General features: G+C 48.8%; 1 protein-coding gene across 3 annotated transcripts in view; it reads right to left on the reverse strand.

Moving 5' to 3' along the window:
- ADAMTS3 (ADAM metallopeptidase with thrombospondin type 1 motif 3) overlaps window positions 1–25945 on the reverse strand; it is a 131565-nt gene that overhangs the window by 26389 nt on the left and 79231 nt on the right. For all 3 annotated transcript variants that reach the window (XM_072862985.1, XM_072862986.1, XM_072862984.1), the window contains 2 exons: window positions 11412–11611; window positions 451–534 (listed from right to left, as the gene is read on the reverse strand). In XM_072862985.1, the coding sequence (XP_072719086.1) occupies window positions 451–534; window positions 11412–11611 (284 nt within the window). The remainder of the gene's footprint in view (window positions 1–450; window positions 535–11411; window positions 11612–25945) is intronic.

The raw sequence follows: 25945 nt of genomic DNA on the forward strand, positions 1-25945 counted from the left end.
TTACCAGAAAAAGCAATGTACTGTTACAAGTACTGCCCAGGGTACCAAGCGGAGGAGCGTGCTGGGACCCAGTAACAGGGGCGTACGCAAGATGAGAACAGCAGATAGTTCCACGAGCAGGCTGCTTGGAGGGGGTGCAGCAGCAAGCTGCGTTGGTCAACCAAGACGATTGCTTCTACTGCACTGATCTAAAATTCCCGGAGGACTCAAAAGGGGAAGAATTCAGGCGGCAAGGCTGAGCCAGTCCTGCACGCGTGCCACGGAAGGGACGCTCGTGGTCAGCCCCAGGAACGAGGGCACAAGCACAGCTGGCACATGCCAGGCAGGGAAAGCAGTTCTCTGGAGCTAACTGCTCAGAGGGCTTCTGTGTCCACAGCCCTTTGTGTCATTCACAAGGACTAGCATTACAAAGAAGACGAAGGCGGAGAACTGGGCCAGAGCCTTGCTTACCTTCGCGTACCCCAACATGATCATCCGGACCAGCACAACGTTGATGTGAACACCCAAGGATTCATCGTGGTAAATTTCATTCACCTGAGGAAAAAAAAGGAAAAATTAAAAAGAAAAAAACCACTGGTGATACCAAGGGAACTTCCCAGGCCACGTATATGTTATTTCAAGTGCTTTCATCACTACAGCCTTCTCAGAAGAGGATTCAAGTCTCGAATCATTTCCACGCAGCGATGAACGTAGACTACGCTTCCCGTCATCACCTACCCTCACGCAGAACCACCTTCTGAAGCACGTCAAGACTCCTCTCCAGTTGAAGGGCCTTTGGATCAGGGCCAATAGAAAAGGTGATTGGGGGGGAGGGGGGAAGACTTCAAGTTCAAACCCTGCAAATACTTATCTGAACGCTTAATTTCACTCATTTGATACACATAATGAGGGAAACGAGGTTATTCCTGAAAGCAAGTTATAGCAGCGTGTTCAAGTTCACCGAGGGATTTAAAAGCAGATAGAGTTTGCTTTAACAACAGATAAAGCCATCACCATCCGCCCCACGTGCCACCTCTGCTATGCCACCTGGCCACTCTAACTGGGAGGAATTCCAGACTCTGTTCCTATTTGTTTTATCAACTATTTGTCCCACTTCAATCAGTTTAAACACACGGGATGAGTATTTTAGCGAGGACAGCGAGCGAGCAGATTTTTCTTCATTTTGTAAAAGACTCTGCTGCCAGTAGCTCTCACTCAAGGAAATGCGCCGTCAACTTCAGCATAGGTTTGCCCTTGGAAAATACTTGAGGATTTGACTTGAAGCCATTTTTGCATTCTGAAGCTCTAGGTGGGGAAGGCAGAATAGTTAGACAATGACACGAACAACGAGCCTCCATTTCTGCACACATGTAGGCACGTGTTGAGCTCCAAAGATGTCAGTAGTACTCTTGATTCTACATCAATCTTAAAATTAATGGGAAAAGTGCTTCCAAATCTCAGAAATGCTTTGGAATTTTCATCTGAAAGTTTCAAAGTCCACAGCATCGCCAGACACATAAACGCTGTAGTATACCGTACAGGGTAATGATATCTCCAAATAGACCTGATTTCTGCAAGGCAATGCATTCTGTTAAGAAAAATCACCAGCTGCATGAAAGCACGTAAGGTTTAGGCGATCTGGAAAGACTGACTACATTAAAAACAACCGCTGGCCTGAGAAAACACCCATCCGGAAGGCAACCTCATGAGACCTCAAAACTCTAGTCCTCAAGGACTGCAGAAAACTTACAGGAAAGAGCAAACTTAGCCCGCGGGGAGTCCTTATAAAACGGCCCATGGCTTTGCACCAAATTAGGTCTGCAGAGGTCTCCAGTGAGATCTCTACACATCATTTAAAGGCGGAATTTTGATTCCAGCCTTTTTAGCCCCGTTTCCAAAGGAAATGCAGATTAGATAGTCACTCCCTCTGTTAGTTCTAACGCCCCAACAAATTTTGGCCCCGTTTACCACCTTCCAGCAACACTTGCAGAACAATAAAGCCCTCAAAGAAATCAAGTACCCAGAAGTGTTGTGAAAGCAAGCAGGTGATTAGAAATAACCGTCTTACTACTGCTCGCAAGGCAGGGAAGACTGCGTACCCTCGACCGCACGCACGTGCGGGCGCTCGGAGAACGCTCCCAGCTCAAGAGAAGCTTACGGCCCGTTAGAGAGCCCAGCCACAGGGCAGCAATCCAGAGGTAACACTGCCCTTCCGCTGCTCGCTGAACAACTGAAATATTTCCCCGTGGTTTTTGTTTTGAAGAATTTTTTTTTTTTTAGAAGCAACTAATACTGCTGCCCTACTTTTTAGAGATAAATTAGACTTATGTGGTCACTTTTGTACTAAAAAGAGTATTTGTGGAAGTGAAGTTAAAAAACCAGAATTATGCAGATGGGTCAAAAATTGACCTTCTTGAGGACCTTCCTTGTGTCTGGGAAGGTGATAAATGTCCTGCCACCAGAGTGTAAATTAGGGGGCTAAAACATCTGCAGATCATCAATGAAGTTACTCATCCTCCTAAAAACAAAATAAATATTATATTATGGGTAATTGGTGAAAAATAAATGCCACTGTTCAGAGGCTGGGATATTTGAGCAGGATTTAGAGTTGGTTTTTTTTTTTTTTTAGTCAGGGTAAACAGAACTTCCCCCTTCCCCTCAGGGAAAAAGGTCATCCCGAGCTGTCCAGACTGTGGGACCTGGCACAGCGATTTTAGCCCATGGTTTTTAAAAATGCAATCCCTTTTAGGACCAGCTGAGAACAGACTGTCCGCAGGACAGTTTTACAAGGAATGAGCCCATAACTCCGACTGCCCGTCTTGTGAAGCAATTATTCCAAAGTTCAATTATTCAGCTCATATTTTCTCCCCATTAATGCAATAGTATCGCTCCCACAAAGATTTGCATCAGAAAAAATGTTCACAACTTCCCTCGTGCCAAGAAACAAGCAGCTTCCCAGGCGTGACTTTCCTAGAGACAGAAGGGATCCTGGGATTGACCTAAAGACTCAAGTCGTCTTCAGGATTTCTCCGCAACACCATTTTTTACCCCATTCGCCGTGGATTGCTTTGGAGGGCTCCACTGCAGGGTTCCCACGAGGAGCGAGTTCGCACATACTCTTGTGACCGAAACACAGGACATTTTGGCAACCCGTAACCTCGCCAGAAGGACGCAAATCTAAAAAAAGTGCTGAAAACGTCAGTGTAGACTGCGGCACTGTCAGACTGCTGTAACTGCAGCTACGCTGTGCTTATAACGGCAAAGGAAACGACGTTCCCAGATACTGGTACAGAACGCATATATAAATCACACCCCAGTAAGCTTGACTGGTGAAACATATCACGGATGGCCAACTGGCCGTATAGCCTCCGTTGCGGTATTTGAAAGTAAAAAGGGGTTAGACTGAATTCAACAGCAACACGCACAAGAAGAAGTCACTCGGCACTCTCCCTGGGACGGTGGTGACAACCGTGAGGCTCCACAGACGAAGTGGGGAAGAATCTGTTTGCTGAATGGGTAAAAAATTGTTCAAACAGACAAAATAAATGCACCCGGCAGATGAACCGTAAGGCTGCAGTGAGGAGCCCCGGAAAGGGGAGAGAACTGCTAACCACAGGGCTTCACTGCTTCTGTGGAAACTCGCCCGCGTTTACGCGGTACGAACGTCACGGGTGAACCCACGTTCCCAAACTGATGCGCTCGTAAGACAACAACGGCGAACTCGAAGGCAGCCTCTAGCCAGCCTTCCTCCCCGAAGCAAAAGCGGCTGGAATCTCACTCGTCACAGAAATTGCTGCCTCTTGGCCCACAGCCATCCCCAGACATCCCCGAGTTATGCTGAGTGGTTCCTCCGAGCACCTCGTGCGGTATGAGCTCTTGGTAGCTGGTCCCTCGAATTCGGGACAGACAGCAAGCCGCAGATGCACGGCTGCTTTTGCGCAGGTACGGTGCAACTCCCTGTCAGGGTTGCCCACCAGCACCCGCCGAGCCCACCTCCACGGTGCCCAGGTCGGGGCTGCAGGCTAATCCAAGGCTATCTGCAGCCCTGCCGAGCGCTGAGGTCCCAAATCACTTGGCAGGGGATAAACCATTCGCCCAGCAAAGCCTCTCCCATCATCGCAGTCTCCCCAGACCAGCTCCCCGATCTGCCGGCATAAGCGGTCCCTTCTGGCCTTCAGGACTCGGAGGGACGGCTGCTGCGGCGTCGAAGGACCAAGAGACGTGGGAAACCCCGACCCTGCCCTTGTTCCCATTTTTGTTACTGGCTGGCCCAGACCGCGTTTGCTTTCCTGTTCTGTGTTTCGCGTCCTGCCTGTAGTGACCTCCTTTGATATTTTTTGATGAAAAGCTCTATACGAGACCAGTATTACCTTGATTACCAGCTCTTCGTTTCCTTCTCTTAGACTCCATGGTGTCTTTGATCGCTTTTTTAAATCACCAAGATATTTCAACAGAAATAATTTAAGAGTAACTGAACTGACTGAGGAAGGTTACAGAAGTTTCTTCGCCTCTGCTCACTCACAGCAAGTTCCTCTCCGCTTACACCAAACGCTTCACTTGACTCTCCTTGGGCTTTAGGGCCCATATAGCCTCAACGACCTTCTGTTTCTGCCTCGGTGAAACTACTTACATTTCTGTATCTGACTTTGATGGGGGAAAGTGCAGTTTCTTAATCAGCATTCTACAGTGAAGGAATGCTGAGTAATTCAGAATTTAATGATTAATGCCATCAGCTGCTCTACTGTTCACATCACTGGAAATAAAACAACTTTGACAAAAATAGTCGACTACTGGCCTACTGACCATGCATGGGCACAAATCACTAGATTAAATGGCGAGGAGTGAGTCGTGCTCTCCTGGTGACACCTTCACATGCCATTAGTCTTTACCACAGGCTGAGGGCAATATTAGATTAAAATTGACGTTAACTGATACATGGGAGAAGTGAGTGCGTGATGACTGTATGCTACAGAAACAGCTCCCTGACTAGTAATCTTGACAGGCCACAAGGTAAGTTATAAGCCCGACAAAATAAAGAATCAGGCTTGTGAAGAAGGGTGGCTTTGAAGGAGAAACAGCTGCCGTAGCCTCTCCAGTCTCGTGATGAAGAGCATGCCTGGGCCGTTCTCCAAGCCCCGCAATTCAGCTCCGCAGTGTAACCCACCGGATGGACGAGAGGCAAGAAGGACGACTCCCAGACTCGGAAGAGAACGTCACCACCTACAGCACAGGCTACTTGCCCATAAAGAACACCCCTCCGTGCTCACCGTGATGTTGAAACACGAGGAAACAAAGCAGAGATTTTCTTCTGAACTCCAAGGTTTCAAGAGAGAGGACGCAAGCGGCCTCCTCCTCCTCCTCCTGTAGCTCGACACCCACCCCACAGCCCCGTCAAGCTGCCTGCCGTGAGGTCTTCTGTAGGTGTGCGGGCTCTGCAACACGGCCCAGCCGCCGGGAAAGCCACCGCGCAGAGGCAAAAGAATTGGCAGGAACAGTGCTGAACTGGGGCTTTTCTGGCAACCTTTTTATTAAGAGAGTTTTTAAATAGATACTCTTCTATGTCTGCCGTCTCTCCCCGCAGTTATTTTGCATCGTGTTTTCTTCTCGTTTCCTGTTTTACCTGCATCTTGTTTAGGAAGTCACATGAAAAAGACTACCATCGTTACAATCTTGACAGGAATGACTAGATTGTTACGAAAGCCTTCCTCCTAAAAGAGGGACCGATCTTTACCGTGGTCGACCTACGGCTTCTGGGGGATGCGGCGTTGCAGCTTGCACGGGCTCTGCATTGGCCTCCGCTCCCAGCAGCTGGAGCCCCAGAGGGGTAAGAAAAGTTGGAAGTGTTTTGGGACTCTGCTCTTTGCAAAGTTAAATCTTTTTAAAACTAAAGAGACAACATTCTGACATCACCTTTAATGAAGATCTATTGATGATGTTTCATGAGGAATGTGGTAAAAAGAGGAGGATTCCCTGCAAGTACTGTATTGAGAATATTTTGTTACTCCCACAAATAATAACTTTTCATCTCAGACTTTCTGGATTCAAAAGTTAATTTGCTTCCACGTTTGCCAAAACTACGTTAACTCCTATTTCGCATTCTTCAGCAACACAAATCACCCGTGCAGTTTAGCGCAGCCACAAACCGGCATTTCTGAAGCGCTGCTAGCAAGGCCGGTGCAGCAGGTGGGCACGGAGGAACGCTGCGGGCTACCTGCCTGCCTCACGATGCCGTCGGCCGGCACCAGCCTTGGCTCCCATTTCCCCGTGGAACTGCACAGAGAAGAGCGAGCGCTGATCTGACTCTTCTCCTTTACCTCAGGTAATGACTATCAGGCAAGCGGTGGGGTCAGAGACTAGAAAAAGTCAAGAGATCGCTCAATTAAGCCATGCGTTTAGGCCCTGCCGTGCACTTCTAGGCAGAGGCAGAGTGAAGGAAAAAACGAGAGCAAGTGATGGAGAGAGGAAGAGCTGCAGGCAGCGTCTGTGCACGGAGACCTGTGGCAGAACTTGCAGAGCTATCTGGCACGGTCTGCTCTTACCGAAGCTAACCGTAAAGCTCTCACTGACTTCCGCGTGTGGACGACAAACTAAAACTGCTCTTTAGAAAGAAGCTGATAGCCACAAAACTGCAATGCCGAGTGGACGGTGGTCACCAACAGATCCTGTCAAAAGCAAGGCACAATTTGAGCATGAATGAGGTGCAGGAGCACCGCTCTACTGGCTAAGTTTGGTTTATTCTCAAGAAAAAAAAAAGAAAAATTGAAAGATATAAATACTGCCAAGTCCAAACCTGCTTAGAGTCCCTCAGTATAAGCTGATGCCCTCTGTGCGTATCTTTCTGAGCTCAGTTACCTTAATCCAGGGAAGCTTTGCCTTAAGTAACCACCCAAGGGAGGAACGAATGTCAGCTGCCTAACGCGGGAGAGCTTTAACTTCCGATCTAACAACACAGTGCTCAAAACGTCAAGCTTTTCTTAACTATCCGCTTCGGAAAGCGTACTACCTACCTCTTGCTGAAAGCGGTCGCTATGAATGTTTCACTGTTCTGCCTTCTGTCAGCTGAAAACTGAAATTCCTCTAAACAGAACGCAGTGCCTTCAAGATCCTCTCTTCTTGTCAGAGGTTTCCCTCAGGCAGCGCGGAGGAGAGGAAAGCCGCGTTACGAGAGACGGCGTAAGACAACAGCAGAGCTGGCTGTCAAGCGCCAGGTAGACTGACAGGGCCACAGCCCTATGAAACGTGAGACAAACAGTGGTGAAAACTGCTTCTCCCCTTGCACGAGGTGACCTCACCACCGGCGTGGCACGCCATCGCGTGACGGAGACCGGACCGGCTCCGGACGGACCCGGAGAGCCGCCGAAGGGCTGCCTCGGCCCTGCGGCATAACTGGGCTGGGGGGACAAACTGGGGGGAGAGGAAGGGGGTTAGGCTTTCTCAGTCCTACTTGCACCCCGTTTCCCACTCCTCCGCCAGTTGTCACTCGACTTGCTTTCCCGCTGCACTCGTGCAGGTTCTCCGAGGGATGCTCCACGGGGGATTCGGAACGGTGCTAACGCTATGGCACGGCTCGGGAGATGGAGGCTACAACTCCTCATGTGCTCCTGGAAAAGGTAAGATCAGGAAAATGTCTATTCTGACACCTCAAGGAATTCAGCTGAAAGTGCCCAGCAATGGACGAGCTACCCGAAACAGCTCCGGGGGAATGACATTCTCTCCATGGGTGATTTTAGCCCTCCGCCCTTCTGGAAGGCAGGCTTCGGCAGCTCACGCTGGGACAGAACGGTGAAGCTTCACCTAAAAGCTAGGGACCACACTAGATTTTATTGCTTGGGACCAGATGAGCCCATCTTGCCTTCCGACTTCCAGCGCTGACCCTTAACAGCTGGTTGAGATGCACCGCTGATGCTGGGGTTTCCAGCCCGGTTCTTAAGCCAAGAGTACGTACAAATGTTAAGCAGAGGGAAACATCTCGGGCGTTTCTTTAGCTGAAAGCAAACCTCCAGGCCTGGAGCTCCCGACGGCCTGGCGAGGCCGTGCCGCGCTCGGTTCCCAGCGAGCCAGCTCTGGCACCGAGAGCAGTACGCTTGTGCCAGCGCGGCACTGCGCCCAGGATGGCCAGTCTTGGCACGGGTCTGAATGAACGTGATTTAACACCGCTTTTTTGCACTTGAGCAAAACAGCGTTGCTTACGATCCCCGTATATGTTTGTTGTTTTGAAGCTACCCTGGAGCCATCTTGCATATGCTGCATTACATGGGGCAAAACTGCCCGTAACTCCCCTGCTTGGGAAGGCGAGTCTCAGCGAGTCACCACCAGCCTTGCAAAAAGCCCCAGGAACGCTCGTAACATCCATCACAAACTCCTTCTCATCTAGAGCCTCCCATTTTTAGGAAGAGTAAAAGACACAAGTTTAGATACGCAAGGTTCAGTTCTCGGACCGTCACGCCGCTCGATCCAAACCTAAACTCGAACCACAAGTCGGGGTCCTGTCTGTCAGGCAAGTTCAGCCGTGCTGGCCTGTGTCCAGGCACAAGCAAAGGCTTGCTCACGTGCTTTCTGATTCCCTAAAAAAGAAGCTCCTACCAACAGCACGGGTACACAGTTACTAGACGTACATTCCCGGCCACGGAAGTCTTGCTGTCGATTCGCTCGTGTCTCAGGGGTGACCCACAGAGCAGCCCAGGTTCCGTGGCTTGTTTCTCCTCAGAGATCTTCACGCCCAGCTTCCTACCACACCGCAGTCAAAGGCTTTCTGTGTGCGTGCCGGAGGAGGGGAGGACGTTATCCCGAAATGCCTTGGGCTCCAAAACCAAACGCACAGACGTTACTCGACAGCCCCTTCTCCTCGAACCAAGAGTCTCCAGCATCCATTCGCTTACCGTTGCAGAGCAACTCCCCTGGCACGCTGAAATACCACAGTGGCCTAAAGCACACAAGCTCACCGTTACAGAGACAGCAGGCAAGGCCTAAGACTGAACTAAGCTCCAGGTTGTAAACCTGGCAGACTAAATTCAGTTTTTCAGTTCCGATATGTGTGTGTATGTCTGGAGTTTCTTATTCTAGCTTTATAGCACAGTATAATTCTATACAGAGTTGTTATAACTCTACACAGTTATGCTGGAAAAGGTATCAGTTGATTTAAATTTATATAGAGATTTTTTTTTTTCCCCCTCTCAAATTCTAGGGATTACGGTTTTAAACTGCTGGTCCTCATTTTGGGAGCTAGAACAGGTGGGGCAGGTTTTCAAAGATGCTCAGCACGTTTCTGCACTTGGAAAACCAAGATAGGATCGTGACAGGCAAAAGCTACGTGGCGCTGAGTTTTATTTTGTTTTTAAAAGGACCTGGCTTTAAACATCTAAAAGGTAACTGGGGGCTTAGGACAATGAGACCCTCCCTGTGGGTACACTTTGGTCCTGGCTTGTGCTTCCCCCTCAATATTTGAGGGGTCTGCCCTCTACCTCTAAACCTCAATATTTGAGGGGTCTCCTCTGAAATACCTACAGTCTTTCACGCATGTCGGATTTGTGTTGTTGGCAGCACAGTTCCTTACGAAGGAATAGCTTATTCAGCGGACTGGGGAGCTTGCAGAGGGAGCAAAGAGACCTCCTCTAGATACGGCAGCTCATTTTTAGCCTGAAACACGAGGGGCAACATTTTCAGCCGCGGGTCTCCATACCTGAGCAGCCCCGTGCGCGATGCAGTCGTTGCACAGCGTGCACTAAACGCGAGCTGCGTAAAAGCGTTCGGTGCAGGACGAGTCACGACGCAAGCCACGCGGATCAAAGCTCGGACCAAAGGCTGAGGGCACGGGAGAGAAGTAACGCCTCAGCCATTCGTTTCTGCCGCTTCTGTGTCGCACGTGAGGTCTAACGCAAAGGCGTTGTCCCGAGAAGTCTTGTATATAACACCGAGTCTCGCTACCTGCTTTCCCACCCCTTCATGGCATTACTGATCTCACCTCTTCCGTTCACCCACTGGGACCCGACCTTCCACTGCCCTGATTAGGGGGCTGCTCCCGTCACCCCCGCCGTCACCAGTCACCCCTCGCGTAATTCAGGCTTAGATGGACTAAGTGAAGAGCGAGCCTCAGTCAACCTTTTCATGCGCTGGCACCGCACGTAGCCTCGCTGCCCGCCACTGCCCTCAAAACGCTATGAAGTTGGACCAAGGGAAGGCATTAAGAGCAGAAAACGCGTAAGAAAAAATTATCAGCGCAAGCATATGGACTAAGCATAAAACAAGGACTGGAGGCCAAATTCACCGCATGTGTTATTCACACTGGCTGTCCCTCGCGAAGCGGGGAGCTGCGATGGGGTTTTGGGGATGAGGGGGAGAAGGTGTTTCTGATACTCTGCGAGAGTGAAAGGATTGAATTCCCTCAGTCAGGAACGACGGCGGCTGATGTGACGCAGAATAAAGAAATGTTACAAAGAAGATTTGGAAGCCTAAGGAATCACTTTTAAATTATTCCAGGAATAAAAAGGTAAGTGTAAAAAATACAAGAATCATTTCTACATTCATCAAATCATTATTAATTGTAAGCCTATTCTCTTATAGTCTGTCCTTCGGATATTGTTTTTCCTTCCTGGAAAACCTTGTGATCCCCACAGCTTCTAAGACGTATCCATATGGGTCTGACACTTACATGCATCAAGAAAAGGCCGTGCGTTACAAGGGATTATACATCTCCTTTACATTCCTTTCATGTATTTTTTTTTAGATTTCTTCTAAGATAGAAGAAACGGAAAACATTTAAGCTTGAGCAATTCTAGCATTCAGTGCTGGTATAGAACATGTCTTCTAAAGCACAGTGTGAACTGGGCTCTTCTGTAATGGGCTTTTCCACAGAATCTGATAGCGTAGTTCCGGACTGTATCTTTAAACACAGTATCATGCCTTTGATTTTACAGCCAGAACGTATACGTAGACAAAGAATACTTGCTAACCCCCTAAGACACACTATGATAAAGCAGTTCTGTGAGTCTCTGTCCCTTCGCAGTTTCTACATAAATATGGATATCGGCACGCGAGGTAAAGAACCAACGTCACTGGAAGGGTTGCTTTCTTTCAAAGAGCCGGTAGGTGTTTAGAACACTTTTTCGCTCTGCGTGCTTATTCTTTAACCAGGTTTCCTTCGGAACTGTGTTGCGGGAGAAGTTAGGAATTATTAAAAATGTATCAAGTTTACATTTTCCCCCCACTGTTTTTCAACTGTTTCCAAATTCTTGGAATTACCCTCGAACGTGCCCTAGAAAACTACTGCAAAAAAGATCAATTAAAGGAACATCTTGAAAAGAGAGAACCACATCCAACAGCAGACAAAACGATGGTATTTGCATCAAGCACGGCCGCCCAGGTACTCCTGCAAGAGATTACAAAAGCCTTTCACGTTCCGAAACAAGCGGTGCAGCACTATGGAAGATACTCACGATGTTCATGAGAGTGAGGAGGTAGTTCTGAACGTGTTCTTTGCCGTGGAATCGGACGACAGAGTCGTCCACCCCCAGCAGCACCTCAATGTTGTAGTCATCGTCTCCCGCGTGCCTGCGTCGCCTCAGGGTTTCGTTCAGCTGCTGCTCTGCGCTGCTGTACAGGGAACTCAGCTCTCCGAGGCCGCCAAGAAGAGACTCTACAAGAAACAGCAAGACATCAACATCTACTCCCATTCCGTTTCAGAAACATCCTCCTGCACATCACCCTCACCTGGAGAGTCACCACTTCTTTGGATAAAGTAAATCAGGAACTCTGAAGAGATGATTCTAGTGGCGTAGGGGTAGGGGAAATCACCAGATACCCAATGAGAAAATGCATTCAAGCGTAATTTATCACACGGCTCTTATTTCAAGCATAACATTCACCCCTAAGGAGATTTAGGCCAAATACTTCACTTCCTAAGCCAGAATCTCCCCCCTCCTTTTTTTGCAACACATCAGGCGTGCGTTGCAGAGTGCCACAGACATGGGATGCCTCAGCCTTCACCGGGGACGCTGTACAACGCTTAACTTGTGGCTTCAGCGCTCAAAAGTAACGCGGTCGGCCCAAATTCATGTTGAAACGATCTCAAATAGCAGTGCGGTGTGTTTCCCCTCGCAGCCCATCACTGGAACAGCTAAGCTAGAATCTCTGACTTACTATTTTTCTAATTCTTTGTTTAAAAAGCAGGTGTTGGAATATCCTCTCCTGTGAATATCGCAGAATACTAGAAGGGTCCCCCGAGGACACGGGTCAAGGGGCAGAGTTCAGATGAACCGTTCTGGACTGGCTTTTAAGGGGATGCATTCAGTAGCCTATATCTGCAAGGATGCAAAAGCCATTTCTTCCACTTAGGACAGTAAAGCAAAGCATCACCATGGATTTTTGCCAGCAAAAAAGTCACAGCTGTAGGCTACTTAGTTCCTCCTGAATCTAAGCCAGCACACCAAGAGGCTCTAAGCCATCAACACCAGCAGAGAGGAACGCCTTACAGCGCAGAGCACTGGCTACGTATCGCAGTCCTCGCTAGGAACTGGGCTGCTCTCGCGCCTCTGGCTCCGCGACACTCGGGGAGCATCCCCATTCCCCCACTCTTCCGTTCAGAAGGACGAGACGGTGCAGCCCTTAAACACAGGGATCTTCCTGCTCTACGAACCTGGCAAAAGCAACCAGCGTCCAACGTGTAGAAAGGAGAGGACGGCCCTGCCTCCCGCTCGCCCTGACTCGCGTTGGAAGGGGGCATTTCCCCAGGTGACGGCACGGCTTTCGAGCCCTTTTGCTCTACGCTGGAGTTGATGAAAGCCAAGGTTGCAAGTACACAAACTGGCCCTTCACATGTTTTCAGGCAAGGCTCCCGGTGAACTGGATGTAAGTTTTGCTTGTGGAAGGACAGCGGGGCCAGGGCCAACGCGCTGGACGGCCGCACTGTAATCCACCTTGGGCAGATTCAGCTACCGGCTGAATTCGCTGGGAAGCCTCTCCCTCCTAAGTATCGCAGTGGTTCACAGCAACACAGAAATAACTCTCCCCGAACCCCACATCAAATGGCAAGGTTGTCCCCGGCTGTTTTCAGAAGCTTAGCCCGCCACTGCGGGTGAGAGACCGGGTCTGCAGGCAGCTTTACAATTCAACCGCAAGTCCTCTCGCCCTCAAGAATGCGAACCCTGTGATAGCACACAAGTGGGAAATTCATAGCCAAGCTCCAATTCTAAAAATTGCTGCAGCTGGCAAAGCTGCCGAGCGCAGCGTCCAACGGAAATATACCCGTAATGCCATCGCAGCGCTCCGCCCGCGGCGTGAATGGACGAGCTTGAGAGCGCTTCAGAAAGAACCGACTATCGGCACTGTGCAGCGCCTCTGGTTTGGCCGTCACTTCCCTTCTGAAATAGGTGGTTTTGCGGTTCAAACGAAGAGGAGAATCTCTTTTTTGTGTGCATGTGAGCAGGCAGAGCGAGTCAGAAAGGATTCCTTTTTTTTTTCACCCCGTCTAATACATAGCCGCTTTCTGCACACGGAGGGCATTCTCACTATGCCAGTATTTTCCATGCATGCACCCACAGAATATGTTTCGAGTGTGCAATCCCCACAAAGCAAGAAAAAAATAACCTCACTCGAGGAAGAAATGTAATGACCATTTTTGGCCAAGATGTGAAAAAAAGAAAAAGCAATACTGGAAACATTTTCAGGCATTGGGCCTCCCACCTCCTGAAATGCGACTTGCATACTTCTTTCCACAGAAACCCCAAGCCTCCCCCTGACCGGGCTCAGGGGTAAAAACCCAACCGTTTCACTCAGCCTGGCATGCAGCGTATTCCATGACCGTACCGGGACTCCTGAGGACAGCAAGCAGTACCCGCTCTAGCTGCAGCTTTCCCGGTGCTGACGGCTTTTTAATTTTCTGTCTGCTGTTCTTGGCACTACATCGAGTACGTTACTCCTTAACAGAAACGCTGACATCGGAAGACAACTGTTGACTCTAAGGCTGATTTGAGCTACTTATCAGCTAGTAATTACTTAGCAAGCCTCATTCTCTGCATTGCCTTTCCCCGTACCTTGCTGGAAGTGCAGCTCTGGGGTCCTCTCCCTAAACGCACCCACGGTAAATTGCTACGCCCTGTCCAAAAAACACAGGGGAATACGAGTGGTGCATCTATTCTCGTTTGCCTGTATTCCGTAATCCAGCACTTCAGTGACTTCAAACAGCATCAAACCCAGGTTATAGGTACTAACGATAGCTCTGTTTGCCCATGCCGCAATCTGCACCCATTGCCAAGCACTTAACGGGACGTAAGGGCAAAGGGACGATGGCGTGACGCGAGAGCAGCAGCGCAGAGTGAGAAGGTGCCTACGTTCCTATAGCCCTCACTAAATCTCCTTCTTCGTGATTCAGCTAAGTCCTAGGGCACTAGTAGAAATTTTGGAAGAGCTCACAGACTCAATGAATCTTTTCATAGCGCTGAAGTCTGTTCCAAACACCTCAATCAACCTGAAGGTATTGGTCATCGTTAATTTTGGCTAGTTCTAAAAAGTTTGTTCTGTGCTCGCTGGCTTCAGCCGAGGCATAGGGAAGGGGGATCAGCAGATGTCCTTTCTGAGCAGCGCAGAAAGCGTCCTCAGATGCGTTCTGCTCCGGAGATGGCATTAGTATTCTTCTAAATACAAAATACGCATGCGTAACTCAGAACCTTCCGGGCAGGTAGACACAGAGGCAAACACATTAGATATTTAATCTGATCCGCTCTACAGAAGGCTGTCCAAGCTTGCCTCTGGTCTGTGCATCACGTTGCTCCAAATGAGACTCATTACAAAGCCAACCCCTACGTTCACTGTGAAGCTGTAGTGAAAACCGTCTTCTATCCCCTTTCTGCGCCGAGAGCTTCCCGGCTTTGGAAGGGTGAGCTTTTCAGAACGCCACAACCCCTACAATTCCGAGTTCTTTCAAAAATTTATGGATGCTGCAGCAGGAGGGGACATCACGGAAAAGTCTTAACGGAGAGCTATTCACCGCAGTACGAGTGCTACAAGCAGCGAAGACATCAGCATGCTCCATTCGATTCATTCGGTAGGTACTTACAGGTACTCATAACAGAGGGCAGAGTTTAGACTGAATGCTTCTCGCACAAAACCTTTGTTAATGCAGAAGTAAGACCGCTGGCTGTGCTCGGCAAGACTTTCACAGACTTCTTGTATTGCGGTAAATAACAAATGCAACCGTCCTTTTCCTTTCGACCCTCCCTCTCGCCCAAACCCAAAGATACGTAAATTGTTTCCTTCCGCCCAAATTGTGCACTCGTACACATCTGCACGTGCCTGCTGCCTTTCGGGGACAGACAGACGCCCGCAGCGCCAGTAAATGCGTGACAGCTATTGGTAGTGCCACGTGCTATTGGAACCGGGGACGCAAAGCACAGCTACGTCTCCAGAGGTCCTCAGGCAACGGTTAAGAAGCACACGTGCTGTGACTTCCCCTGTGGACGACTGCAGGCTTTGCACGTAACGGACTATAAAGAAAACTGGCGTGCAAAGAAAAATGCATCCTAATCTTTGCATGCTAATCCAGGGCTTAGGAAAACCTTGAGGTGCTTGAAGCTGGTATAACTCTAGTGAGCGTCAGCGCTGCAGGGAGCATATCAACTGCAAACATTTAAATCCAGGGCTGGATTCAGCATTGAGATGAACAGTTTACACGCAGGCTGCCCTGTAGACTTGCGAGCTGCATACCTTTGGACAGGAGTGCCTTTGGACGCCCCTTGCCTGCGTGCTGGAGCTGCCGTCACCAGCTAACGGAGAAACCAATCTTTCCTTACGGAACCCTGCCGTAGAGCACAGAGCACGTAACTCAGACACAAGCAAAAGCTGGAGAAACGACGCCCTTCTGATGAGTGGGAAGGGATCACAGCAGTGCTCACTGAAGTGAACTATTTAAATTAATCATTTGAAGACACAGGTTCTTTGCAAGTTAATCCACAAAGCCCACCCGGCAGCTCTGAGCGCATTGCCTAACGCCGCAGAGACGGCTGTCGCTCAACGGCAATGTTCTCTGTTACGCACAGAGGAAACTAGTCTGTTTGTTTGCGGATTTGTGCTCGACAGACTAATCCTTCCTGATCTCATTCTGGAATTAGCTGCTTCATTATCTCTTCCTTTTCTATTTTGCTAGTCGCCTGCGTCTTTTACGTCATGATCTTACCTGTCAGAAAAAGATTAGCCCATGCTCTTTCACCAAGCGAAATGGTTATGCGAACACTGGGGTAGGAAGACAAAACAGACAGCATTGTATGCACGCACGCAGGTGCGTGGGTTTTCTCCTTTTTTCACAGCGCCCGTCAGAGCCTGTCTACCATGCATCACCTAGCAAAAATGAGGAGAGCAAAGAACGACATCTTCCGCCGGTCCAGCTGGGGCTCCTCTGCCAAGCAAAGGCAGGAGGAGTTTTGCGCATGTAGCAAATGAAATAGTGGAAAGGGAACAGAGAGGCACCAGAAGGAAATCCCCCCGCGGGCTCTGTCATCGTATTCTGTTGAAAGCCACGGCTGCCAACCTCGCCTTGTGCCACCTCTAGAGACTTGGAACCACGCTGCTGGAAAGGGACGGTAGGTTGCCGTCGAGCACAAATACATCTACAGAGCCTCTCTCTGAACCCAGACGTGCGTATTCGAAAAGCCATAACCCCTTTGCAGACTAAAGTCTGCCTCCCGTCTAAATCCTTTTTCAGAAACACTTTTAACATAAACACCTACATCAAAAATTGGGCATAACTGCCCCTCCTAAATGCTTTCCTGTATTTAAAAAAAAAAAAAAAAAGATACTCTGAGTTACAGCATGTATCTTTCCTGGAGTGTAACTTGAAAAGAATGAAACTACAGTTCTTTCCCTACTATTAAATACAGCTGTGATCTGCCCAAGCCTAACTTCATGAACACTGTCATCAGTTAAACCTCTGTATATCTCGAGAACCCTAAGCACTTCTCACATGGAAGACTCTTACAATCTCATTTTATATTGTAAAATATGTGGGCTGAACTTTGTGATACAATGCCACTGATATCAGCAGCAGTCCTTATATATATATACACACCTATGTATATATGTTCCCCGTACGTGCTTACTTGCTTAAGGGCTAACAGGGTATAGCCGGGTGTCGCGTCCTTTCTTCGGACACATTTCTCTCGGCGTAACCGAGCCACGTGCGGCACACGGACACTCGTGAGCGGGCACTGGCGGCGGCGGCGAGGCGCAGCGAGTGCGGGAGGGCAGGAACTGCTCCGCGGCAGCAGGACGGGGGTTACCTTCAGAGCCGGACGGCTGCAGCCCCGCGCCGCGCTCATCCCTGACTGCTCCCCTGGTGTCGAAGAAAACTCGGCAAGTCAGAGAATACCCGGGCTCTGAGGTTTGCAGCTTAAGTACGAGGCGGAGATTAATGCAGCGTGACTATCAACCTGCCGCTGTCAAGGCTCCTGTACTCGGCCACGCCACGCACTGAAGAGCGAGGCGATGCCTCTCCAGGATGCCAGCCTCACCGACGAGAGACCTGCCTTCATCTAACGCTGCTGAATCGATCCACCAGCTGCCGCCGCCGCGCTTGGGGCCGAAAGATTTATGCCTTTTCCTGTGCCTCTTGCGGAGGTGCTTTTCTCATCTCAACAGATGCCTGAGCCAGCAGACAAGCGCTTCAAAGTCACCGGTGCACGAAAAGGAAAATGTCTCGAAGCAGCGGCAGAGCACGCTGTGACTCACGCTCCGCTCCCAAACGCTGACCTCTGGAGAGGAGCCCGGCTCACCTCGATCCTGCAGTCACGCTCCTGCATCCGCAGAGCTGGAAAGCACAGATCCGGCGGGCAGGGCTGTCCTGACTTATGGTCACCTGCGCCGTTTAGGCATAGGTTTAGTGCCCAGGAGTAACAGCAGCGTTCTCAATAGGAATGGTGGTGTACTGTCTCCTCAGAAAAAGAACAATCGGAGGGGAGGGAGGAATTGCATTGCAGGAAGGATCCTAAGTATAAGCATGAAAACCGATCAACAGCGGTCAGATCCGTGGAGAGAAAGGAAGCACGAGCGAAGAGAGAAAGGAGAGATCGAGGGGTTGCAGGCATGCAAGTGAGGTTCTTCTGAGCCTGGCGAAGAGCCGGCAGCGGTGCCGGAGGAGGAGAGCCGTACGTCGGGGCGCGCCGGGGAAGCCTCCTGCGAGCCTGGATGCACGAGCTGATGGTCAGCCGGGAGAGCTCGGCTGCGTCCCGGCACCGACGCTGCTGCACAGCAGGGATGGGGGCCACGCGTCCAGACGCTCTACAAGCAGGACGGTGTCACCGAGTCGGCCATAAGCTAGACGAGTTGCTTTTTGGCAAAAGATTATGAGACCCATGGATAAATTTAGGAGAAGCAAGCATTCAGTTGCCTGATTTAGCCTTTTCCTGCAAATACAGCTGGCAACAGTGTCTAGGGAGGCTCCACAACTTCACTAATTCAAAATGAAAATAATGAAAAATCAGTTTGGAGCAAAGTGAGATCAATGTATACCCCTCCTTAACGGGCGTGTTAATGGATAAAACGTCCCCAAGGACAGCTGTATTCTGCAGTGACTAAAGAATTCCATTAGGCTATTTTCAAAGAAAGGAAACTAGGCCAACTCCTAATGTCACTTCTAAAGTTGCACTAAGTAGCCGTTGCACATTTTTCTGCTTGTTAACCACTGGATGAATACGAGTTTCCATGATTGCTTTCTCTCCTAGTTATAGCTTCTTGAAGCTCTGTATTTTCTTCAGCTCTCAAAACCCGTGTTACCAGGGTGGAGACAGGCGTTCTCACCAAGCTTCTCTCTGCCCTTTTTCCCAGTCTTAACGCCCAGATCTTTCAGGCTGCTGTACAGCTTAGTCTATTTTGGTTTATTTTAAAATAAATAGATTTTATTTTATTTTGTTGAACTTCTTATTTATTTTTATTATATATTTATTTATTTAAATATTTATTTAAAATAAAATTTTATTTTATTTTGTTGAACTTCTGTGCGTCTGCGTCCAGGACAGGAACAAGAGAAATTACTGGACACAAAAAATGAGCTGTAAGCTCCTCTGGCAATCAAATGCAAGAAAGGTGGGGAGAAAAGGCTGGCTCACTTTGGAAAGGCAGCTGACGATTCCAGTGGCTCTATTACACCCTGAAGGTAACGTTCAAAACCTTGAAGGCCGCCTTGCTCATTTTGCCAAGCACGAGATTTAAAAAGTGAAGCAACTCTGTGAAGTAAACAGTGCAGGTGCCTCAAGGAATTCTGCTTTTGAGGATGTTTTTCTTTGTAATACAGAATTCTCCACAGAAAACACACCTGGAATAAACTGCCTAGCGATACCCGGTGCATCAGGCTGATTTTGGTGTTCGGCAGGTCGTCTGGCCGGGCCCCGCGACGGCTGACCTTCGGGGCCAGCCTAGGTGACCACAGCCCTTCAGCCGCTTCCAACTGACCCCGAGGGAAGGCCATCAGCATCTTTGACCAACAGGTCAAAAAGATGGAACGAGGGTAGAAACAGCACCTCTCTGGGCCCCCGTCCAGGGGACCACCTTCCCGGTGCACCATTCCTTCCTAGTATCTACTCTAATTCCCCCTGTTCCGAGTTGGGACTGTCGCCCCTTGTTCCCTTGTTGAACATTGCTGAGATGCCTTCTCTGTAAACCCGGTATCTAACGATATTACCCAATACTCACACGTTACTTGTCTCGCTCTTCCCAGGGGTCTGTATAGCACTCATAAACACGACTGTCCTCAAGACATAAAAAAGCTGTCATGAAAATTTTTCTGTAGCTTCAAGCCTATGAAACCCAAAGACCGAGATTTCATCCAGATTTTATCTATGCTCAACGCAGAGCGGATTGTCAAAGGTCCTCAGCAACCTGCTTTATACGAAAGCCCACCTACCATTTAAATGCACCCACGGAACTCAGACAGATTTAGAAGAGTTTCAAGTATTACAGTGGATTTTTAACAGCTCCACAACACGCTTTGCTGGTGCGTTTGTTCTTTACTAACTACCTCTCAAGAACAACTCAAGATGTTGATGGCTTCTAAAGATCTGGCCCTTTAGATGTGGAACAAGAAGCTACCAGGAGCGGATGGCCAGATGTTTTGGCAGCTGGCTCCCACACACTTCAGCAGGAACCCAAGAATACCCGCTGGCTTCCGTGCAGCTTTTGCCAAAAAATTAGTAGGGGAAACATAGCAGGTTGCTTAATTATAACAAAGATCAATATACGCACTTCGGTAAATCTGTGAAAGCCCCCCATTTTTTGCCTACTAAGGCTTATTTTGAAGTGTGCCTTTTGAAAAGCCAGGGAAGAAAAGAAGAGTCATTTAGGTCAAACGCTGATTCCAAACAGTTCCAACAGGCTTCTAACTCATTTCCCCAGGAACTGTGTATATGCAAAATTTTTGTGGCACTGCTGGTACTGTCTAATTACGAGGGATCAGTGCTTGCAAAAGAAACCACCCAGGTCGTCAAGTGGAAAATGTTATGGCAGGATGTTCTCATCAGGTAACTTGTGTGCTTTGATTTATTAGGTCCTTCAAAAAAAACCCCAAACAACAACAACAAAAAAAAACAAAAAAAAGAAAATCCTATGAAGTTAAGCATTCTCCCTTATCTTTTCTTGAAGAATTGCATGAAATTGCCTTTTACTCCAGAAGCATCAGAATGACTTTCTAACGGTACCACGACGGTCTTTGTGGCATGAGAAGAACCTGTCCTGTATTTCAGCGTCACTGCCCGAATGCCCGTCCCACACACCACCTGCACGGGGACTTGCCATCTCGACTCTGAGACTCGGTTCCTCAGCGTTGTTATTGCCTTTGATGGAACGTGTACGTGAGTTTACGTGAGTTGGTTGTTACTCTTTCGCGTAGCTGTTGCCAAAACTTCTGCTTGTTTGTTTTTGGGGGCTGAGCGAAAGGAAGAGTTTGTATCTGAAGCAACCCTGACCGAGCAAGTTGGTTTTGGAAACCAAACAATACGGGGCTTCGCCACACGTTTCCCTATGTTAAGGGCTCCATCTGTTAAGCGCTTCCAGAAGCCAGCGGGCACCCTACAGAGCGTCTCTCTGGGATATTTCACAATAAATAAACATTATCTATGAAATCTTGAGAACACAAAGCAAGCCAGTTCTTCTTCTGCGGAAACACAGTGCAGTTACACAGAGAATCAGATTTAACGTTTCCCTCAAGGGAGACAAGAACCATCACCTGAGCATTAATAAAAACCAAACCAAAAAAAGCAGAACAACCCACAAGTCATTCCTCCTCTTCTCTGCAGACTACCATAAATTTGTTGGCAAAAGACCGAGAGGCGTAGTAGAAAACCAAGCTACCAGAACATGAGCCGGGTGCGACTGCCGGTCACACTGCTCTGTCTGCTTCCCAACAAAACCAACGGGAAACTGGTAGCACAGCCAGCCAGCTCTGACCTACACCAGTCAAAAGGGTCTACACCAACTCGCCGTGGGCGCGAGGCATTTAGCTGGCTTTTGAAAGTCCTGCTGAAATGAAGACGAAGCGCTAGGGATTGCGAGGATCCTGACGGCTAAGAAGGAACACGGGTGGAATTTCGGGGCTTCCTACTCTACGGAGCTGCTCTCAGCACCGTGACAAGCGGGGCTGGGAAACGGACACGTGCCGAAAAGTCTTAGAAAAGCACCGGGTTTTTGTTCATGAGCATGAATGACAGAGGCACCGAGACGTACAGTAGTGAGCGGACAGCGAAGAAAACTGGCACCACCAAGACGCAAACCTTTCCCATCAAAAATAAAATGGTCGGAAATGCTCTACGTGCAACTTTCCACAGCAACGTTGTTTGCATTGCGACAAACCTGAAGATCTGCACGCACACGTCAGCAGATTGCACACAAAAACCTGAACCTTAAGTTCATAACACCCCATTTCTTTCACTGGCATGACCAGGCAGAGAAAAACAGTTTCGAAGCCATGCCTTCCACGTGAGCAGATACACTCCCGGACCTTTAGATGCGTAATTCCTCCAGACTTTTTGGCTACTTTTTAACTGAAATCACATTCAATTCAAAAGCGAAATAAAAACCCGAGGAAAACCATGCAGCTCCCGCCGAAGCAAAGGACACTGGGAATAGTGTTTGAGCAAGCACTCCTGCATTTGTTCCTATTTTTTTCCCTTGGGTTCTCATCTAAATGAAGCGGTGTGGATCACGCTTCTCGCTGGTGCAGCCCCAGCTCGCCGTGCAGCCCAGCCCAGCCGCCGTCAGAACACCCTCCTCTTCCCAGGGCTGCTTCCCAAAGGAATTACATGCCTGCTATCTGTCACAGAGAGGGGAAGAGAGGTCAAATCCCCGCCTATCCAAACCTACGCTGTAACAGTAATGAACAGACAGGATTTTAAAGAGAAGGAAGCGCTTCCATCACTTGAACACGCGTTGCAGTTTGGGAACAGTTTCAGGTTAGAGAGAGAACGTATTTCGTTTTGCGCTTTAAAAAACACATCTGTCTTAAAAGGAATCTGAACTCTTTTGCACGTCAAAACCTACCTGAGCCAAGGGGTAGTGTCAGCATGCTTACAGAAAGTAATCTTCACCTGAGGGTAGCCAAAGGGGCTGCGGAAAGGCCAAAAAAGCAGCTTGTCACACAGCACAAACACAGAAGCAGTCTGAAAATGCCAAAACCTAAATGAACGTAGGCATCCCTTTACTATATAAATATGCAGACCAAATAATGCAGTGTTTAAGATATTAATTGAAGATATTTAGGCGTTAAAGCATTAAGAAGAAAAAACTCAACATGAGTATAAGTTGCTCAGGAGATGCCAAGAAATGAAGGCACGGGAAAGCAAAATTAAAGACATGGACACGCATCGGGCTTTCCTTCTGCTGCACGTTGTACGCCATGCGCGGCTGGAAGTGCTGCCGTGCCTGTGAGAGCCTAAGGAGGTGGCAAGGCAAGGTCTGTCAGTAGATGGCACAGCTGGTAAAGCCAGCTAGCAGAACTGGAGAATACCCACCACCCTGCAAGCACACAAGCTGCCCTCTGGAAAGAGGAGCAACAAGCCTTCAAGAGAAGTACAAGCTGGAAACAACCATTCCGATTGCGTTAGATGCTTATCATTTAGGTGGTGTGACACGAAATGGAATTGGTATCTGTGGATCAGAGGAGGCATCAGCAGAGGACAAAGATGCTAGAGCGTTTCCTCATGGAAATGGCGTGAGAGGTAATTTTAGAGCTTTGGGACACTGAGGATTGGGGTTAAAACATGCCATGGAACCAGTATCCCACTGAGTGCGTGAGGTTTTTTACGTAGTAATATTATGAACTTTTATCTTCCAGGCTCTTCTTTTTTTGGAGGTCTCCCTTGAGGATCAGGGATACGACATCAGAGATGGAATGAAGATTTTTGGAGAAATACCCTCCCACCTCCCCCTCAGTGCTTCTGTTCTTCATCGGTCGTCTGTCAGATTCCTTCCAAGCTGGTACGGATTACTTAGAGGGTGCTTGACTGGTGTTAGAGATGGGCTAAGGAGGAAGCGGCAAACGTGACCGAAGGCGGTCATCTGATGAGTGACGTGCTGTTAGAGCTGTGGTCATGCAGCAAAGAGAGCGTAGGGGAAGCCCGGGAGGAAGCAACACCACCAAAATGGAAGAAGGACCTCCCAGCCTACAGCAGGACTGCCTGCACTTGCAAGGTAACGCTGACTCTGGCCTGGTGAAATATTCTGTGAAACAAAAATAGTAGCGATTAGGCTCAGACTCACAACTCCACTTTCACAGTAGCTTAACCACACTGAGGAATTAAGGAAAGATTCTGGCTCTGCAGAGCCAGCTTTGCTCGGGCATAACGGCATCATCAGCAAAAGCAGTTCTTAGCGCTCATTTACGTGACGGATCGATGCCAGCAGCACACTTAGGAAGCCACGTAGAACCACCAAAGGCAGAATTCTGTATGTATTTGAATATGTTTAGAGCCAACTCGGGATAAACTTTTCCAATGGAAACGGCTAGAATTTTACCCCCTAATTTTCTTGTCATCGCTTCCCTACCTGGCACGAGGGTTTTCTAGACCCCTAGGTTATCCTTACCTGGCAGCAAACGTACACAAAACAAAGCCAGAACTTAAACGCGATTAAGGAAACTATAATTAAATGTGTCTGAATGTGGGCCAGCTATTAACTGTTCTTTTTCCATCCCATGACCAGAAACTGGTAATACAAAAAGCAAAAGAGGAGCTTCAGCCGGTTCCAGAGTTCTCGCTGCTGGAGAACACGAGGCTGCTGGCGCAAGCTTACACTTGACACGCTAACCAGGATAGCTATTCCCATTGCAACCGTTCTGCATTCAGCCGATTCACGGTGAAGGCACTTTTAGATTTGTCGATGAACTTGCCATGCTCGAGGTCTTAGAAGGAAGTGAGAAATGTTGCTGGAAGTGGAAATGTCGCTGTGAGGTTCTAACGCATACAATCACACCATCGCACTAAGATCAGCAGCAGCTAGAAAACACGCCCGGCTCAGGCACAGCACTACTGTAAATGCTGGATGTCAAAGTTACTGAATAAATCTATAGCCTTAACTTCCAGAGCCAGAGTGAGTCTGCTTAATGTAAAGCAAGCAGGAGGCACACGTCTGAGGCACGCCAACTTTAAAAGACAGGAGTTGTTTTTAGCAAAGAATGAAGCCCTCGGCGTGGGCCAGATCTACACCAGAGAATGCCTATGAGATCATTTCTCTGAAGACCTTCCCTCCATAGTCCTGACGTGATATAAACGGCTTTGGTATTTACGCATGCTGGAAACTCCTTCAATAGGTTTTATAGCTCTAAGTAAAACCAGCTGTCCCCACCCTGCTGTCAGCGATGCTGCAAAGACTCGCACGAGGCACTCGCCAGGTTCCCAGCCAGAAAGTGCCACAGGTGCAGCGAGGTTTAAAACACGAGCCATCTCAGACACCCCCGGTTTAGTGGATGACTGTCGAAAAGATGACCAGTAAGTCTCAGGATCAACCTGGGCTCGTTGGAACAGGCTGCCGCTCTTCGCTCAAGGACTATTGGCTTCCACCGTGACGATCGGAAGCTTAAGAGCACAGGAAGGATGCTCTCCACATCCTCTACTGTAGCAAACAGGAGAAGAAACAGAGAGCAACGATTCGCAGCCTACTGTCTGTATAGCCCCATGGCCTAAGGAACACGTTAGCCCCTTGCCTCGCCACCACTAATACCAGATCACAGCTCTGCGTTAGCTTAACGCCGGCCTCAGGACTTGTCTGGCCTTGCCCTGGCTCATCTGCTCTTGACCTTATTTTTAGCTTGGTTTTAGCCATAACAAGGCATCGCCCATGGACGGGCGACTGTGGGGAACTCGGGTTCCAAGCGAGGCACTCAGGGCAGCCACAGCCCCTGCCACCAGACAGCAAGGAACGGGGCAGGTATTCCCAAGTTCCTGCCTATCGCTCTTAGTCGCACCCTTTAAATGGTTAGATAACATGAATTCCGCGTGTTAGTAGCAGTGCTACTGTACTAGAAATAACTGCTGTATTTCGATCAGGCTGTTAAAACATTCCTTAGACTAACGATAGATTTTAATTGCTTTGGATCGACACGGGAAGCGTTTTCTTCTGCCTGCCCGTACGGGTAACCTGAAAGAGCAGCACTGCTACGGTGCCTGGGCACAGGCAGGCAGCAGCTACAGAGCAGACTGCTCGTGGAGAAAGGCTCTCCCATCTTCCCGGCGTGAAAGCAGGAGGCTTCCAGAAAAGCAACTCCCCTCTTGAACAGCTCAGCAACTAACCCCTGCTTTCAAAAAAGGAAGCTCCGCTAAAGAAGAGATGTCTCCAGCAACAAATCCCACAACAATTACTCCTACGAGAGAAAACAGGTCACTTTTGTTTCCTTCATCAAAGAACGAGGTAGTGAATATATATATATACATGTGTGTGTATATATATATATATATGCATGTGGATTTTCTCAATGTACCTTGTGGCTAAAGTACGGGCTTGG

The sequence above is a fragment of the Ciconia boyciana genome, chromosome 5 (assembly GCF_034638445.1).
Source record: "Ciconia boyciana chromosome 5, ASM3463844v1, whole genome shotgun sequence".
Classification (NCBI taxonomy): Eukaryota; Metazoa; Chordata; class Aves; order Ciconiiformes; family Ciconiidae; genus Ciconia; species Ciconia boyciana.